General features: G+C 48.6%; 1 protein-coding gene across 1 annotated transcript in view; it reads right to left on the bottom strand.

The window, feature by feature from the left end:
* Positions 1-17,267, bottom strand: part of MARCHF4 (membrane associated ring-CH-type finger 4) — a 106,180-nt gene that overhangs the window by 8,222 nt on the left and 80,691 nt on the right. The window contains exons 2-3 of the mRNA XM_008690487.1: positions 16,982-17,137; positions 11,178-11,370 (exon numbers count right to left, since the gene is read on the bottom strand). Of these exons, the coding sequence (XP_008688709.1) occupies positions 11,178-11,370; positions 16,982-17,137 (349 nt within the window). The remainder of the gene's footprint in view (positions 1-11,177; positions 11,371-16,981; positions 17,138-17,267) is intronic.

The following is a 17,267-nucleotide window of genomic DNA, read 5'->3' as shown; positions in this document are numbered from 1 at the left end:
TCCATGGGTCTCCTTTGGGCAGGCTCACCTTGACCAGATGCTTTGGGTCTTAGTTTGGGTTACTCTTTCAGCAATAAAGACCCAAAGGACAGATGGCACTGAACTCTTTTGATGTGGGTGAAGTGAAGCTATCTTCCCCTTGTGTTTCTATCCTGTTGATGCCTCGTCAGTGTCCGGGGAGGGGCTGTCCCCTTGGAGGTGACTTCTATTAGAATTCCCTCCCCAGCAGGGTCCTTGCTGGACTGGTTGACCTTGGTCAAGCTGTACAGGATGTCTCTAAACACATCAGAGCCAGAACCATCCCAGCCCCTCTCCCCACTCAAGGCATTGCAGAGACCCATGAGAAGACCTTGGCTAAAAAAATCATCAAGAGCGCTGAGACTCCTTGAAATGAATGAGCTTAACTCAGTAGGACTGGGTAGGGAAGAGAAATATTCCTGGAACCCCAAATATCCCTGCATTGTTATAAGTGAGGGGTCCATTCCTGGAAGTGTGTACGTGAAGCTATGTCCCAAGATACTGTGGATTTTTTCTGTGGGGGTTCTCTAAAAGCTCAGAGCTATCTCTGTATGGAAAGATACAGACAAAATTGCATTTCTCAGCCACTCTAGGTGATGGTGATGAAGGTCATGGTGATGATGGTGATGGTAGTCTGTACTTATGGAATGCTTACTATGTTCTGTCACTCTTAAAGGGCTTTGCAAATACACTCTACATCTCACAGAAATTCTATGAGGTAGGTGGTATTATCTCCACTTGACAGAAGAGGAAACTGAGCTCAGAGAGGCTTAGTGTCTTGCCCAAAGACACACAGCTTATACACGTAGTGGGACATAAACTCAGGTTCATCTGAAACAGAACGGTGCCATGTGTCTAGGCTCCTTCCTCCTCCATGCTCCAGGTTATGGGCAACCCCAGAGAGAGCAGCTATGGAGATAATTTTGTTTATAGTCTCTGTGTATGAGTATACAATTTCTATTTCAATTCACAATAAGATGTCTTTTGTGCTATGCATTTTAATGTATGGTTACAGTGTTATAACAGAGTGGCCAAGGATGTGGGCTTTGAAATCAGATGTAACTAGGTTCTACTTGTATGACCTTGGGTGATTTACCTCTTAGTCTTAATTTTTTTTATCAGGAAAATGGGTATTTTACCAGTAACTACATCATAATGTTGTAGGAAGTAAATAAGATAAGGCACGTAAAATACTTTTTACAGTGTTTGGTACATAACAAATAGCAAATTTTGGTTATTTTATTATCATTATTATGAAATAAGTTTCACATGACTTCATCTTAAAGGAGTTATGTTAGAGTTACAAAAGTAATTGATTTAAGCAAGTGTGCCAAAATTCTATATCTAAAAAGAGTTTAAAATCCGAGGATTTTAAAAGACTACTCTGGGGGGGCACCTGTGTGGCTCAGTCAGTTAAGTGTCTGCCTTTGGCTCAGGTCATGATCCAGGGTCCTAGGATCAAGCCCCACATCAGGCTCCCTGCTTAGCGGGGAGTCTGCTTCTCCCCCTCCCCCTCCCCCTGTGTGTGTTTTCTCTCTCTCTGTCAAATAAATAAATAAAATCATTAAAAAAAAAGGCTACCCTTGGGAACTGGGGTATTCTTTCTTAGGCTATCCTAGTGCAGATCATTTCTGGAAATTTCTCAGTGACACAGTGTGTGACAAACATGACTAACTGTCCACCAAAACCCCACTCTTCTCTTTCTTAGTATAGAGTTGCCACTGAGAAGGAATGACATTACAGCACTTTGCACTCACTGGGAGCCGGGTGACCAGGACTGCATGTGAGCATTGGTCAGGTCAAAGTTTAAGAATGGGTATTGAGGGGCGCCTGGGTAGTGCAGTCGTTAAGCGTCTGCCTTCGGCTCAGGGCGTGATCCTGGCGTTCCGGGATCGAGTCCCACATCGGGCTCCTCTGCTGGGAGCCTGCTTCTTCCTCTCCCACTCCCCTGCTATGTTCCCTCTCTCGCTGGCTGTCTCTCTGTCACATAAATAAATAAAATCTTAAAAAAAAAAAAAAAAAGAATGGGTATTGAGGGCGAAAGTGTGCGCGTGCGCGTGTGTGTGTGTGTGCTTTCTCCATGCTTGCTTTTATTTTCTATTAGCTGGAAATAAAAGATTCAAAAGCCTAGGGGACTGTGGTCACAAAATGGAAGGAGCCTGGGTCCCTGAGTCTCTGTGTGGAGGAAAACCTTCCGCTGATCAGGAGCTTCCACTGCATTAAACCACTGAAATTATATATATATATATATAAATACCTGCAGTGCTAGGGTAGGGGCCACAAGAGAAAAGCAGCTTTGGGTTCAATGTCATGTTTCACGTTGTCCCCAAAATATATTACTTGGCTCAAGCAGGCACCTTCTTTACCCGATTGGGGTTTTTTTCTAGCCATAGAAAAAACTGTCAACAGACATACATGCCACTCCTGAAGCCATTCCCAAGACTATGCTGTAGGCACTGAAGACAGCTCCCAAGAGGTGTTCCTAAACTATTTTAAGCCCCGTCGGCACACGGGAGTAAATGAATTGCCTCCCAAGGGGTCTCCTTTGAGGGGACACTGCTCACTTGGCGTGTCTGCTTCTCCATCAGTCGTCTGCACTTACCGAGCAGCTAGCAGCTCAGCGGTGGAGAAAGGGAGCCTTGCATAGTATGCCCTGGCCGGGGGAGGCCGGGGTGGGGGGAATATGAGCTAACAGTTCATCTGGAAAGTTGGATAAGCCATGTGCATTTAATGGAACAGAGACTGAACATCATCTTGGCATTTACGTGGCTGACGCTTATCAGTTGTTTGGTCTAGCCAACGTGATTGGGAATCCCCCCACTGCCACCATGATCAACTTCTGACAATTATGACATCTTCTTACAGTGGAGGTGACTTCAAAATCCTAGAATGTCAGACCTAGAAGTACCTTACAAGTTATCAGGTTTAACTGTCTCATTTTATAGATGCCTTAATGAACTATAAAAAGAAGAAATAACTCGCCCAAGGTCATAGAAGTAGTGACACATCTAATCTTCAGACCTAGATTTTCTACTTCCTAGCCTCTTCTGGGGTACTAGGCTGCCTTCTCCATATTTTCAGTTTATTAATCAGGGAATTAAAAGGTTTGACAGATGGGGTCATTTCTAGCCCAAGGGAAGGAAGAAAGGAAGGAATCTTTGTGCCAGGTAAGTGTTTTTTAGTTAATGTGAATTAAAATTAAGTTTGAAAAATCATGTTTTTGTAGTCCTGATTCTCCCACCCTTTGCCCACTTACTATAAATTAGAATTTGAATTCCTTTATCTCAGAGGGCAGGCACCAGATATCTCTAAATTATAGGAAAGAACTTCAATGAACAGCAGACAGAGGAAGCTTTGACAAAAGATTTTCTATAATTTTGTAAATTACCATATTCCACTGTTTTAAAGATTAGGAACCATCTCGGAAATGCTGTCCTTCTTTTCCCTGACCACATCCCACTCACAAGTAAAAAAACAAACATCTTAAGGATGAGGTCCTCTTTTTTGCAGATTTGACTTTTTGGTGGCCAATCTCTTGAGTCTGTGGAGTGAAAAAAAAATGTTTTTGGTGCCAAAGACCTTAATTAATTTGCTCTTGTTAAATCCTAATAACTTGACCCACTGGAGCAGAGACTGTCCCATTTGTTTGCTGGGAGGCTCTGTCAGCTCTTCTGCGGGGCACACAGCATCATTAGAGATGACGGAAGGGGAGGCAGGTGGCAGGAGGACATTCTGTGCAATCGGATCTTCTCATCGAAGGGACACAGGTGAGGGAACTAAACACCTTCAAGAAGAAGCACTGCTCCATATAACAGCCCACTCTCAATTATGTGAGGACATGGGGTCAGGCTCTCTAGGCTGTGACTGGCTTCTGGTCTGAACAGTTTCCACAAACCTTTATTGAGTGCCTACTCCAAGGGGAATCTACCCGGATCAAGTGTCTCCCATCCTGGTCACTGCTATTTATCAATGCTTCCTCCTTTCCATACGCCATTGTATTCAGTCCTCTCAACAATGCTCTGAGGATGGTGTTATCCCATGTCACAGATGAGGAAAGGGAAGCGGAGAATGGTTATGCAAATCACTCAAGGTCCCAAGGTTAGTAAGAAACCGAGCAACATGTGGTCTAGAACCTCAAGTAGCACACTCCTGCCACTCCAGAAACCCACCACCCTGGGTTTTGTGACTCATTCCCTCCTGTTTTTCTCATTCTCTATCTTCATCCATCTTTCAAGTGTATAATGTTCCCCAGGTCTCCATCCTTAGCCACCTACTCTTTGAATGCTCCTTCTAAGCTGTCTTATCAAAACCCACAGCTTTACCCACCTCTTACTCTTGACCCCCAAACCCGTGTTCAAGTTTGATTATCCAACTGCCTACAGAAATCTTTCTTTACCTCCCCCCCTTCTCATTAATCACCCATCCTCATCAGAACTGGTCCAATGCCCTCAAATCTTCCTCTACGAACGGGAGGCCATAAAAGGCCCTTTCCTTCTTCTACCAGAGACTCTTTCCTGGCAATGCCTAATCCTCTTTGCAACCCATAACGTACTCCATTTGCTTCGCTTCTACTGCAAACTCTATGCTTAGGAAATGCCTCTTACCTCACTGCCTGGATTTTAGGCTTGTGATGGGCCTTTTGTTTGGTGCTTTTGCCAAAGATTTACCTTTGGTTCCCCTTTGCCTCTCCCATTGCCAGTCCCATTCTCGTGCTCAGCTGTGGTATCCCCACTCAAGCCAGACCCTGGGGTTCCTACTTGCTTCAAAGAAGTTCATACAGTCTTATCTCATGCACAGCCTCAGTGCTTCTCAAGGTCATGCCATATACTTCTTCCCACTGTACTTTTTTGCATTTCTTTCCCTTTTGCTCAGACTATTACAAGCATTTTCCAACTGCCCCTCCCTGCCTCTGGTCTTTCCAGCTCTGGTCCATCCTCCCCACCGTTGCCTGAATTATCTCTTGAAAGCACACATACATCTGACCTCACTTCTTTCTGGTATAAAATCTTATCAGTGCCTCCCTACCACCAACAGGGTGAGGTCTGAGCTGCTTAGCCCATAATTCATGACACTGTGGGATTCGGCTCCTGCCAACCTCCACATCCCTATGGCCCATCACCCACCCTCCCACTCTCGCTCTTGACACGGAGCCATACACTGGCTCAAGCCTTCCTGGACTGCTCCAAGAGGGAGTTAATTGCTCTCTGTTCTGTTCCACATTTCTCTGTATCTTATCCTGGCTCCCACTGTGCTGTGATTTATTTGTAGACTGGGGAGCTCCTTGAGGGCAAGGACTGTGTCTCGTTCATTACTTTATTCAAGTTCCCTAGTTGCAGGAACAAAACCAGATGGCCAGGAAATGCTACTGAAGGAATGGCTATGACCATCCTGAGTGCCTTCTGACTCATAAATGATCAATGATTAACTTGTCTGCCTTCCCAGTGAAATGTAAGATCCTTAAGAGCAAGTGACTCTCTTACTGGGAGTGCCCTTTCAATAAATATTTTTTCAGCGAATGAATGGATTCCCTAAGTTCATGTTAACCAGGAGGCGTAGGTTCCCCTGCCCTAAGTTCCTTCCACCAGAGTGTCTCACAGGGAGACAAACTACCCAAATCTCATCTCGATTCCTTTTTTTTTTTAAGATTTAATTAATTTATTTATTTGAGAGAGGGAGAGCACAGAGGGAGAGGGAGAAGCAGACTTCCTGCTGAGCAGAGAGCCCGACGCAGGTCTCGATCCCAGGACCCTGAGATCATGACCTGAGCCAAAGGCAGAGCTTAACTGACTGAGCCACCCAGGCACCCTCACCTCAATTTCTTAAAACTCCCTCTCGGTTGGTGTCAGAATAGCACTGATCAAAAGGGAGGCACAACAATGGCTAAACTCAAAGACCCTGAATAAAAGACAGGAGCAGCTAGGGCTCGCTACATTTCTATTGCTCAGCCATTACCCTGTGGGTCAAGGTATTACTGGACCAATTTCCCTTTAACCTGCCTCCCCATCCAAGCTCTGCATTTGTAATTTCACAGAGCAATCAGAGATAAAATAGGCAGTAGAAAGCACCCTGGAATTGGAGTCCAGGGTTTTTGGTCTAATTCTCAGCTCTGCCATTTGTTCAGCTATGTGACCTGGAGCACAATTACTTTAAGCCTTTCCTCACCTGTTAAATATGGATGGTAATACTTACCCTGCTCATCTTTTAGGGTTATTGTGCCCTTTCTAGGTTCTTCTCTGCCCTTGCAGGAGTTTGGGGGTTTGTTCTGTCCACAGCAACTTAGTTTTGGTTTTCACAATGGCACGGATTGGCCTAGGAAGTTAGGACTTTACCCAAGAGACATTTAATCTGTAGGGGCAGCTTGTCTCCCCAAAGGTACAATCATCTGATATAACCAAGTCTAGAGCCATCGTCCACAACCGCGGACCCATGCTGCATCCAACAGAGAACGCAGATCTTCCTGGCACCCATTTCAGGCAAAATTCTTTGGTGAGAACCAAAGGCCTTTCCCTGGAGGTCAGCCACATGGACGTAGCCATGGATGGAGCTGATGTGGCTTCGTGGGAAGCAAAGTGACCATATCCCAGATTCTGCATCCTCTTGGCTTCATGGCAGAGCATATCTGCTGAGCTGGTGCTGGTGCCCAGTGGAGTGTCTCTTTGTGTCCTTCCCACTCTCAGGAGTTTTCCCCTAGAGCCCTCCTCTGATAAAAGGTAAGCCTATTTGTAAGGATTACTTAGAACTATATATTTCATGTTTATTCAAATTCTTTACTGTCTGAGGCCATTTAACAGTCTTAGAGAATAGACAAATTGTTCTTGGTGTCTGAAAAATAGAGAAAGTCCAAGGACTCGTTTTAACAGATGGTCTTATTCCTTTCTTACTCAGCCTTTTGAGCTAACACGGGGCTAGACTCATTTTCCTCCTTCTGGTGATAAATTTCTATCCAGGTACTGAATTGCTCCAACCATCCAAGGAGCTTGGGTCTATGGATATGGATTTTTTCATTCAACATTTTTTTTCAATCAGCATTTCTTGAGAATACTCATCTCTCCCATGTTCACTTCAACCTACTTTCTGGTAAGGAATCATCTCTTCCTCTGCCCATTCTGTCACATCATTTTCTCCCACTTTCTTAGGACTTCTGGAAGGAAAACTTCCCTTTTCCCATAGAAAAAAAAGCTAATTGAGTGTTAAAACTGATGACCACCTCCACAGTAATACAGGTGTCACCCTGTGACTCTCTTGTCCATGTTGTTCATTTTCCTGCAGTAAGACGACCACATTATGCTTCCTTCTGGCTCACCTAGCCAGGTCTCTTTCCCTGTTTTAGCTCCTCTGTCTTGCAGTGGTTCAGGGAAACAGGTCTGTGTGGCCAGAAGTCCAGATTCATGGACAGAGGCAGGAGGTGGTAAGATAGAGGTGATGGCATACTTGCTCCTTCTCTCAAAACAAACTAGACCCTGGGTTGGCATTCTGGCTTGTTTCCCTGGAATTCCGATGAAGGTGGAGTGTCAGCTGTGTTACAACCTTCCCTAGGTTGGAGGTAACCCCTGATTGGTGGCTGCTTTACTGTGAATGCCTGGTGGGAGGCTGGAGCTTTGAGCTTCCCTGAGCACAGTGACACTTGTAACAGCATATGACTTTTGTGGGGAAACTGTCAAGGTGGATCCTGTACCCACTATTGTGGGTCTCATCTCCTTCCCGAGCTATCATCTGGGGGCTGAGAGACTAGCCCTGGACTAGGATATGGAGGGCAGTAAGGACTCCCCTGCAGAAGTAAGCTGGACCTGACTTGTGGAGGCTGTGGCTCCTGTCCTAAATTCCTCTAGGTGAGCCCAGTGCCAAGGGTACAGTCTGGTAGTTCTGTGAGTCTAAGTGTCTACCTGAGCCTAAAAATAAATACAGTGCTAGTCCGCATTCCGGGCTGCACCTGACTGTCCTTACCAGAGAGCCCCTGAGAGACTGATACTTTATAACTACTTATGCAGCACGGGGCGTTTTTCCTCAACTGGCCAGAACACCACAGAAGAGAAGTGACTCATACCTGAACTTCACCCTTAAAACGACCATCATCACCGCTGATTATCATCACCGATATCAAAATCACCGTCATTGCAACCATCACAAGAATTTGCTTGTGCATTTCAACTACTGTCCATCATCTTCCACTCTCTTCTGTAGATCACACATTACTTTCTTTTTGATTTTGCCTCCTGGAATTTTCTCCTATGGACAAGCTCTTTTAGAAAAACACTAAACTGAGAGTCCTGCTCTGCTGCCTGAATCAGCCTAAGACAAATCCTTCAGTATCAGTTTCCCCATCTGAAAAATGGGAAGAAAATTATTGCCCCTGGGGAAATGGTCTGACAACTGAATTAGCTCCAGTTACAATCAACAAAATGATAGAGCAGTCTAAACTCTTTAGAGGTGACCTAGTCTAAATATAAATATATCTGACCACTTTGGGTCGGCAATAAAAGCACTTATGGTCCCTATGCCGCCCCCTCCTGTCCAATGGCTATCTCTAGGCAGCCACTGGCTTGTCAGAGCAGAATAGACAGATCATTGCTGTGGCTTTGCATCCTGGGAAATTATGTTTTCCTAAAAGCTTGGAAGGAAGGAAAGCAATATGAAAACTCTCAATATTTAGCTCATTGTGCTTCTTCCAGAAATTCGGTGACTGAGTGCCATATATATATGAAGAGAAAGAATTTGAGAGATAGAAGTGGGTTGGAGGGAGGCAGATGGAGAGGAGCCAAGAAAGAGACAGAGGACAATGGTTCTGTGGAGCCCTACTCAGAGGGAGACAGTATGAGCAGGAGAGACCAGGGTGCCAGGAAGGCCCAAGCAGGGGTGATGCGTGGCTCAGAGCCACAGGGAGCAGGCCTGTTTTTGAGAGCTCTTCCTGTAAGTGGGCCCAGGTGCACTCAAAGTTGCAGGTGGCACCTGCAGATGTCCCATAATTGACACCGAAGACTCCTGCTGTATGATGCAAGAGGATAATGGAAAGAGCACTGGATTGCCGATCAGGAGACCTTGCTTGTAATCCCAGCTGAGCAAGCTTGAGCAGATCACTTCCCTTCTCTGGGCCCCAGTTCTCTCAACTTCAAAACAGGAGTTGTACCGGTTGATCTCATGCTCTCTTCTACCTTCACTTCTCTCAGTCTTCAAATCTATGAAGCCCTGAATGTTTCCCTCCCATGCTCCCTCCAGGGGAGGAGGAATATGCTTCCCTCGCCCACCCCCACACTGGTGTTGGGCTCGTTGATGACTTGCATCGGCCCATGGGCTGTGGGCAGAAGGGACGGTGGGCCAGTATTGAGCAGAAGCTTCGAGAGGCCCTGCAAGCTTCCGCCAGTGCGCTTGTGCTCCTGTACCTTGCTAGAAAGGTACACCCCAGCAGTCCCTGCCCTTTTCGCCCAGGCCCCAGCATGAGGAGCCACTTGGAGCGGGCTGGAGCCCAGCGCAGAGTCAGAAGCTAAGCCGGACCAAGCCCAGCTGAGCCACGGCCGTCGTGCAGACCCAGCCACGGGAAATAAAGGCCTGCTGCTGTGAGACACTGCAATTCTGGGGCTGCCTGTTACCGCAGCCAAAGCTGACTAATACACCACGTGACAGGAGAGCAAGTCCAGGAGAAGTGCACATCAGGGACCAGTCAAAAGCCTGCCTGAAGGAGAACGAAGGGCAGCTGGAGAGGCTCCTCCAGGCCCTCCGCTGCTGCCCCCCTCCGTGCCAGAGCCGTACACCTCCATATGGAGACACACCTGGTTTCTGGCAGCCACCAGCCATGCCTCAGCAGGGTAGGAAGGGATTTTGGTGGAGGGGGAACCAAATTAGAATGCTCAAAGTCAAATTCCTCCCCATCCACAGTCCTCTCTTCCACAGTCCTCCAAACCGAGGCAGTCGGTCTAGGTGCCATAAAAGGCTGTCTGTAGAAAGGCTCTTGAGCTCAGGCATTGGCTTAGCTAGCAGGGAGAGGCGGCAAGATGCTTAGACAAGTATCCAAGTGCCAGCATCACTGGTCTCTGGCTGCTGTAATCAGCATGCAAGTCGCCAGGCCTCTCTGACTCCTAATATTAAAGAACCCCAAAGAAATTCACATAACATTCTCCCAGCCAAATTCTAGCTAATAGATGTTTTCCTGCCAAATGGAGCAGTGTAGCATATCTGATATAATATACAAACTAAAGCCCAGAGAAGACAACTGTGGAACTGTAGTGCTGTCAGCATGATGGCCTAGGGAATAACCTGAGACTTCCAGGTTAGGATATATGACCAGTGCTTAACTGTGCTTTGTGTCATTGAGAGAAAACCAGGACCTGGGTCACTTGAATGACCACTCCAGAGTTGAAAACCACAAGCATTTGTTGGGAAAAACAAAAAGACCAGCCCTTTGCCAATCAACCTCACATAATAGAAGAGGAAGGAACATAGGTTTGGGGATGGTGTAAGGGAACAGGCAGGAATTAAATGGAGTTTCCAACGTTTTTCCTAAAACACCAAAGACTTATCTAGAACAGAAACATATGTAAATGGATAAAAGCACCAAAACTCAAGGTGAAGCAAAGTTGAAGACTCAGAGCCTGTCTGCACTGCATGCCATTGCCCACCCCCAAAACTGGTTCCTGAAGCTGTGTGTGGAACATCAGGACTACATAGAGTTTGAAAACCACTAGACTAGAGAAATCTGAGGCATTAGGAGAGGCTCATGGAAAGCCAAAAAAAAGGGGGCGCAGGTATCATGATGGCTTTTTCTGGGCATTTTGCTGGGAAGTGAATGGAATTGAAGGTGTAGTCATCCCTTGTCATGGCTTGACAACCATGGAGCACACAACAGAGAAGAGGGCTTCCACTTTCCGTTTGAGGCAGACAGACTGACCAACCGACCTTTCTCAAGTCTTCTTAGAGGCAAGCCTCCTTACCCTTATCTTCAACTGAGCAAGAGCAGATTTGCTTGGGAAAGAATTTAGATCTTCCTCCTTTGGCCTGCCTCCTCCCCCCACCCCACTGACCCCTCAAATCTAAAGTGCTGGCTCCTCCCGAGCTTACAGGTCTCAAGCCTGTGCTTTGACCTTTCAGAGGGAGGCATCCCGAGAGACTCGTCTAGCTCACCAGCATGTGGCTCCCCACTTCCCATAGAGACAAGCCCCCAGACCCACCTATGCACACCACATCCATGAATCCGTACATCCCATAGCAGATCTGGAAGAGGAGGTCTTGGCGCTGCCATTTTGCTGAGGGACTGAAGGTTGACCAGATAAGCCAAGAGATACTGGCGATGAGGAAGAGGGAACCCAAGATGGCGGCTGCAATCTGAACCTTCTCAATGACTGTCAGAGAGATGGCCTGCCACTGCAAAGAAGACAAGGACAGGTTAGCTGTTGCTTGGATGCCCTTACCCCATTTCCATCCCATTCCCATCGCTCTTTCTTCTGCCACCCCAACCTCTTACCTCGGGTTCAGGATTTAATACAAGTCTTTTCAACTTGGAGTACAATGGCTATTGTTACAAGTTTCTGAGTTTTATGTTGCACTTTAAATATGGAGGAAACTGATAGCACAGCAGATGGTCAGAAGTTATTGTAGGGAGGGGGTTCTGGGCAGCCGTGGCTGGGAAGGAAGGCCTTTATAATTGATTATAATACAGACAGAGAAATGAAAAGGGGGAAGTGAAAGTGCAGAGCCAGAGTGGGTGGTATTCTAGGGCCCGGAATATTCTTTTCAGAGCCACACTGTTTATTTTCACACTAATAGGGCACAGGCCTTTCTTTTACTTATTTTCTACAACAACACCTGGCATGTCATTTAATATAAATGCTAGAGATTACCAATTCAACAGACAAGGAGGGGACACAGGATGTGGGGGAGAGATAAGAAAAACAGTATAATTTACTGACTATATATGAGCACTGAGATTACATTTTGTAACAGAAAAAGCACTATGCTAACAGCAGTATTGATGGATGGACTGAAGGCTGGGGTGTGGGTGGGTTTCAACTCTGAAATCCTATGATTCTATGGCTGGCCTCAGTAGCACAGGCCTATATGATTCTGGAGTTGGATTTTAGTTTGGGATTTATTCATGTTCTCACTCAATGAATCTGTACTCTGCTAGGTGCTGGAGATAAAGCAGTAAGCAAAAACATATATGATTTCTGTCCTTGGAATTTATAGCCTAGGGAAAACAGATGATCAAATAATTATTTACAACTACAGTTTATCGGCATAAGCGAGGGAGACACACAGAACTATGAGAGCCTTTGATCGGCAAATTCAACTTGTCAGAAGAAACAATGCTGGAGTTGATTAGGCAAAGAGAGGAGGGAAGAGTGCTCTAGGCACAGGAGAAAGCATGTGCAAAGGTCCTGTGGCAGAAAAAAAGTATAGTGAGTATGAAAACCTGGAAGAAGACCAGAAAGGGTGGAGCAGAGAGAGAGCAAAAGGGAGTGTGGGGTGAGACAGCTGGGAAAATAAGAAGAGAAGACCTTGAAGAATATGCACAGAATTTTGGCTGTGTCCTAAGAATAAACATGACGCTATGCGAAGGTTTTAAGCAGGGAAGTGACAGGATCCCATTTGGGAAGGCAGAGGGCAGGAAAACCTTCTGATTGTCAGGATTCGTGTAAAGCCCTGCAGAGAACACCCCCAGCAGGCATTTCAGCCTGAGCCCCCAGAAAAATCAGACAACTTTCCATCTGCCAATAGTGAGTCCTTCCTCTGCACTAAATGGCATGGAGGCAAACACTGAGTCTGGCTCCAGGAGGACTGACCAGCGGGCCCTCAGGAATTATAACCATTGGAATACATTTCACTTGCTGTTCTAGATGTAGGACATCCGCCTTTACATTTAATTGTACAGACAGCATCCCATTACAGGTAATTGGGCCTTTAAATTTTCCACTGCTTCCCCCAGCCTGGGGTTACACAAAGCAAGGGAATTTTCCAGAAGATGGCCTGATCCTATGGACTCCTCTCAAATACTGCAGCGCGAGTGCTTTCTCCAGAGCCTGCCTCTCTGTCCGTGAAGAGGGTTCCTGACTGCGCTTTGGGTTTTGACCACTGAGTCATCAACGACCTTCACTTCCTCCTGCACCAGACATCAATGCCCCCAAATATAGAGACACAGAAAGGTCCCCTTAATCCCTAAAGCCACCCTAATCCCTAGTCGCCCAAGCGAGCTGTAGAATGTCAGCAGGCCCCTGGCTACAGTCTGAAGCACGATGCGGAGGGAACAGGGTGGGTGCTGTAGACAGACTCTCCTCCTGTCTGTCCCATGTGAGCCTCTGCGGGAGGGGTGGGGACCAGAGCTGCAAACAGCAAGAGAGAACAAGAGAGCTCTGAAATCTTACAGGGAGGCTGGGGAGGGGAGAAGGGCTCCAGAGACTCTGCTACCCCCAACACGGGGGCTTCATTCCAAACGAGGTTCCGATCTCAGTATCGTGAGAACCCCCCCCCCGGAACTGCAGCGCCAGAACGGGGCTTTTCCTTCGACCCCAGAAAGGGGCTGTGGGCGAGGAAGGGGTCAGGACCCCGTTCTGGCCGAGCTCCAGTCACCTAATAGAAGTCAGTAAGTCATAGGACTGTCAAGTTGCCCTTTCATAAAAATGGACAAATTGGCCCTTCCCACTCCCTAGAGAACTGGGAGGGTTGAATGAAAGAATTCTTCGAGGGGGACAGGCGCCGTCATTTCCACTCTTCAGTATGTTTGAGCAAAAATACAGCGACGCGTGTCCTGGTGGGGCATTCCTTCTTTTTTTTTTCAGGTGGGACATTGCTAAGCGCACTGGGCACAGCTGCGCCTGCGCACCGAAGGTCGGAGGAGTCGGACCGCTGTGTGCAAGCCCGCCCCGCCAGGGTGACCGGCGGCAGACTGCGCCGCCACCGTGTCATCTGTAAACTGTGCGGAAGAACAGTGCCCTCCGCACCGGGTTGTCTCCGGTGCGGAGTGAGATAACATACGTGAAGACGGAGAGCGACTAGCCCCCGGGAGCACTGACCAAGTGTTCGTTAATGTAACTACATTCGGGTGCAGCCGAGAGGGGGCGGAGCAGCCAGGGAGCCCCAAGGCCACCCCGCGATGCCTCTCTCAAGGGCTCTTCTGCTAGGCACGGAACCTGGCGGAGTAGCACTGAGATAACGTGCCGCGGTGAGCACTGTTTCTCACCACTTTGTATGGGGCTTGGACCGCGAGGTGAGGGACCCGAGACGTGGGAGAAGCCTCCCCGCTTTGACAGCAGAGGCAGCCCTGGCACCCCAGCCCTGGCTCCCCTTGCTTGCAGGAGGGCCCGCCTGCTCGACCCCGGCTGCAGGTGCTTCCCCTGGGCTGTGGGAGCACGAGCTGCTCCACTGCACCTGTCTCACTCTCGGCCGGCCAGAGAAGCCCAGGACACACAGCGGGGACAACCTGGACCACAACTATACAATACAGCTGCTAGGCCCAACTACTTCCTTCTTCTGGTGCTATTCGGAAAAGTGCAATGGTGTTTACTGAGCACACGTCGTGCATTTCCAGGAACAACAGAATCAGAGGGAGTCCCCAGTGCCTAGAAACTCACAGTGAAAGACATGTTAGTCACTTAAATTCATGAATCAGTATTGTCAATACTGCCATGTGCTCACCATACTTAAGAGATCAGAATAACCTTTTCTTTTTTTTTTTCTTTTTTTTCCCCCAGGAAAAAAATTATCCCTAAATGGTTTTTCATTTCATGAGTCAAGGTCCAGTGCCTGTTTATGAGCCAAGGGGGTATTTTGGGGTGGGCCTGTGGATTCGGACTCTGACCCTTTCCCAAGTCTTGAAAGAGCTGAGAAGGGAGTGAATGCACCCCAGAGGGCATGGAGTCTCACAACACCGCGATTTTAAGCACTTCGAGATTTGAAATGAATGACTAAAGATGGGACCAGCTCAGGGAGAGGCACGTCTCCTTCTCAGCCCTTCACAGACATCAGCGTGGCTGAGGTGCTGGGAGTTGTAATGCCTCCTTCCAGAAACGATGACCCCTGCTGGCCTACAGGCCTATGCTGGCACACACACACACACACACACACACACACACACTCATTCCTGGCAGTGCCTCACATAAAATGCCACAGTGTTTACACTAGAATGCCTGGATGCTGTAGCTCCAGGCTTCGGGCTGTCCCTGCATGCGAAGACCCCAGCCCCACGGTCGCACCAAGCCACCGCCCTCCTGGGCTGGCAGAAGCCACTGTGCCCCCTCCCCCTGAGAAGGGAGGAGCGAAGCCACGGTGCGGGGCGCAGGTGTGCGGGCTCCTCCGTTATGTGGCCGCTCAGCGGGCGGACAGTGCGTGTCCGGAGGTGTTTTCAGAAGCAAAGCGCTCTCTATATGTGGGTGCGCCTCGCAGGGAGAGCCCCGTTGGGTCTGGAGGATTTACGAGGTGGGGCAGGGTCCGCCAGCAGCGCTGGGGGTGAGGGATGTGTGCGGGTAGGGCAGGAGGGTGGGGAAGGGTGGGCGTGCAGCCCTGTCCCAATCCGTGGAATCCGTGTGGCAGGCCCCACCCTAGCCCCGCCGCGCTGCCCTTGCCCCTGACGGTAGCCCCCTCTCAGTCCCTCCTTTTCCTTCTTCCTTCCATTCTGTTTCTCACTGCCTCCCTCTCCCATCTCCTCTGCATTTTGCTCTGGTCCCTTGTCACAAGGACTGTGGGCCATGGACCAGCAGCATCAGCACCACCCAGAGATTGTGAGAAATGCAGAATCTCCGGCCCTGCCCCAGACTCCTGAGTCACCATGTTAACAGTGTTAACAAGATTCCAGGTGAACTGAATGCCCCTTAAAGTCTGGGATGGGCTGCTGAGTCTCCTCCTCCTTATTTCTTCTTTTCCTTCCCTTAGCTTTCCCTCAGTCTTCCTCTCTCATCTCCCGCTCTCTGTCTTTTTTTCCATCCTGCTCTCATCTGTCCTCTGGTCTGTTCCTCTTTCTTTTCTTTTCCTCCCTTCTTTTTCTCCCTCCTTTCTTTTCTTTCTGTTTTCATTCACCCATCCATCCACCCATCCGTCCACCCATCCATCCATCCAACCACCCATCCATTCATCCATCCATCCATCCATCCATCCATCCACCCGTCCGTCCGTCCATCCATCCATCCAACCACCCATCCATCCATCCATCCATCCAACCATCCATCCACCCATCCATCCATCCATCCACCCATCCATCCATCCACCCACCCATCCATCCATCCGCCCATCTGCCCGTCCATCCATCCACACATCCATCTGCCCATCCATCCGCCCATCCATCCATCCAACCACCCATCCATCCATCCAACCACCCATCCATCCACCCATCCATCCACCCATCCATCCACCCATCCATCCATCCATCCATCCATCCAACCACCCATCCATCCCCCCAACCATCCATCCACCCAACCCCCCATCCATCCATCCATCCACCCACCCATCTATCCATCCATCCATCCACCCATCCATCCATCCATCCACCCATCCATCCACCCATCCATCCATCCAACCACCCATCCATCCATCCAACCACCCATCTATCCATCCATCCATCCATCCATCCATCCATCCACCCACCCACCCATCTATCCATCCATCCATCCACCCATCCATCCGCCCATCCATCCACCCATCCAACCACCCATCCATCCATCCAACCACCCATCTATCCATCCATCCATCCATCCATCCATCCAACCACCTATCTATCCATCCATCCATCCACCCATCCATCCACCCATCCATCCCTTAGCTCACTGATCCTGTCTACCATCTAATTCTTCACACATCTTTCCTTCTAAATTTTTCCTGTCTTTGCGCCATCCCTTTTTCTTCTTTCTAAGGCTGAGGAGAAAACACAGGAGCCCTCCTCCCATCCGCCTGCATGCCACTGCGATCATGCCCACCTAGCCCATCTTGTTCCTTTTCTCCAGGTTGCCCTAGACTCTAAGGGAAAAGCACCATCCCACCCCGGTCGTACCTGCAGAGGATTTTTTGTGCTTATGGCGATGACGTGGTACTTGTAGTAGCACAGCTCGCAGCTCCAGCAGCCCCGCTCGCTGATCCACTTGATGAGGCAGGGCTGGTGCGTGCACTTGACGGAGCCATCGCAGCGGCACGGGCTCAGCAGCTCCCCCTGCAGGCAGAGAGGCAGAGGGTGGTGAGTTCCTGGTCTGGGGTCTGGTGAATGCGTGGCAGCTGGAGTGATGGTTTGGGTCACCCAGGTAGGACAGACCACACCATTAGACCAGTCACCGGCTTTGTTG

This window comes from Ursus maritimus, unplaced genomic scaffold, assembly GCF_017311325.1.
Source record: "Ursus maritimus isolate PB19 unplaced genomic scaffold, ASM1731132v1 scaffold_1, whole genome shotgun sequence".
NCBI classification, from domain to species: domain Eukaryota; kingdom Metazoa; phylum Chordata; class Mammalia; order Carnivora; family Ursidae; genus Ursus; species Ursus maritimus.
This window is presented reverse-complemented; position numbering and strand designations above follow the sequence as displayed.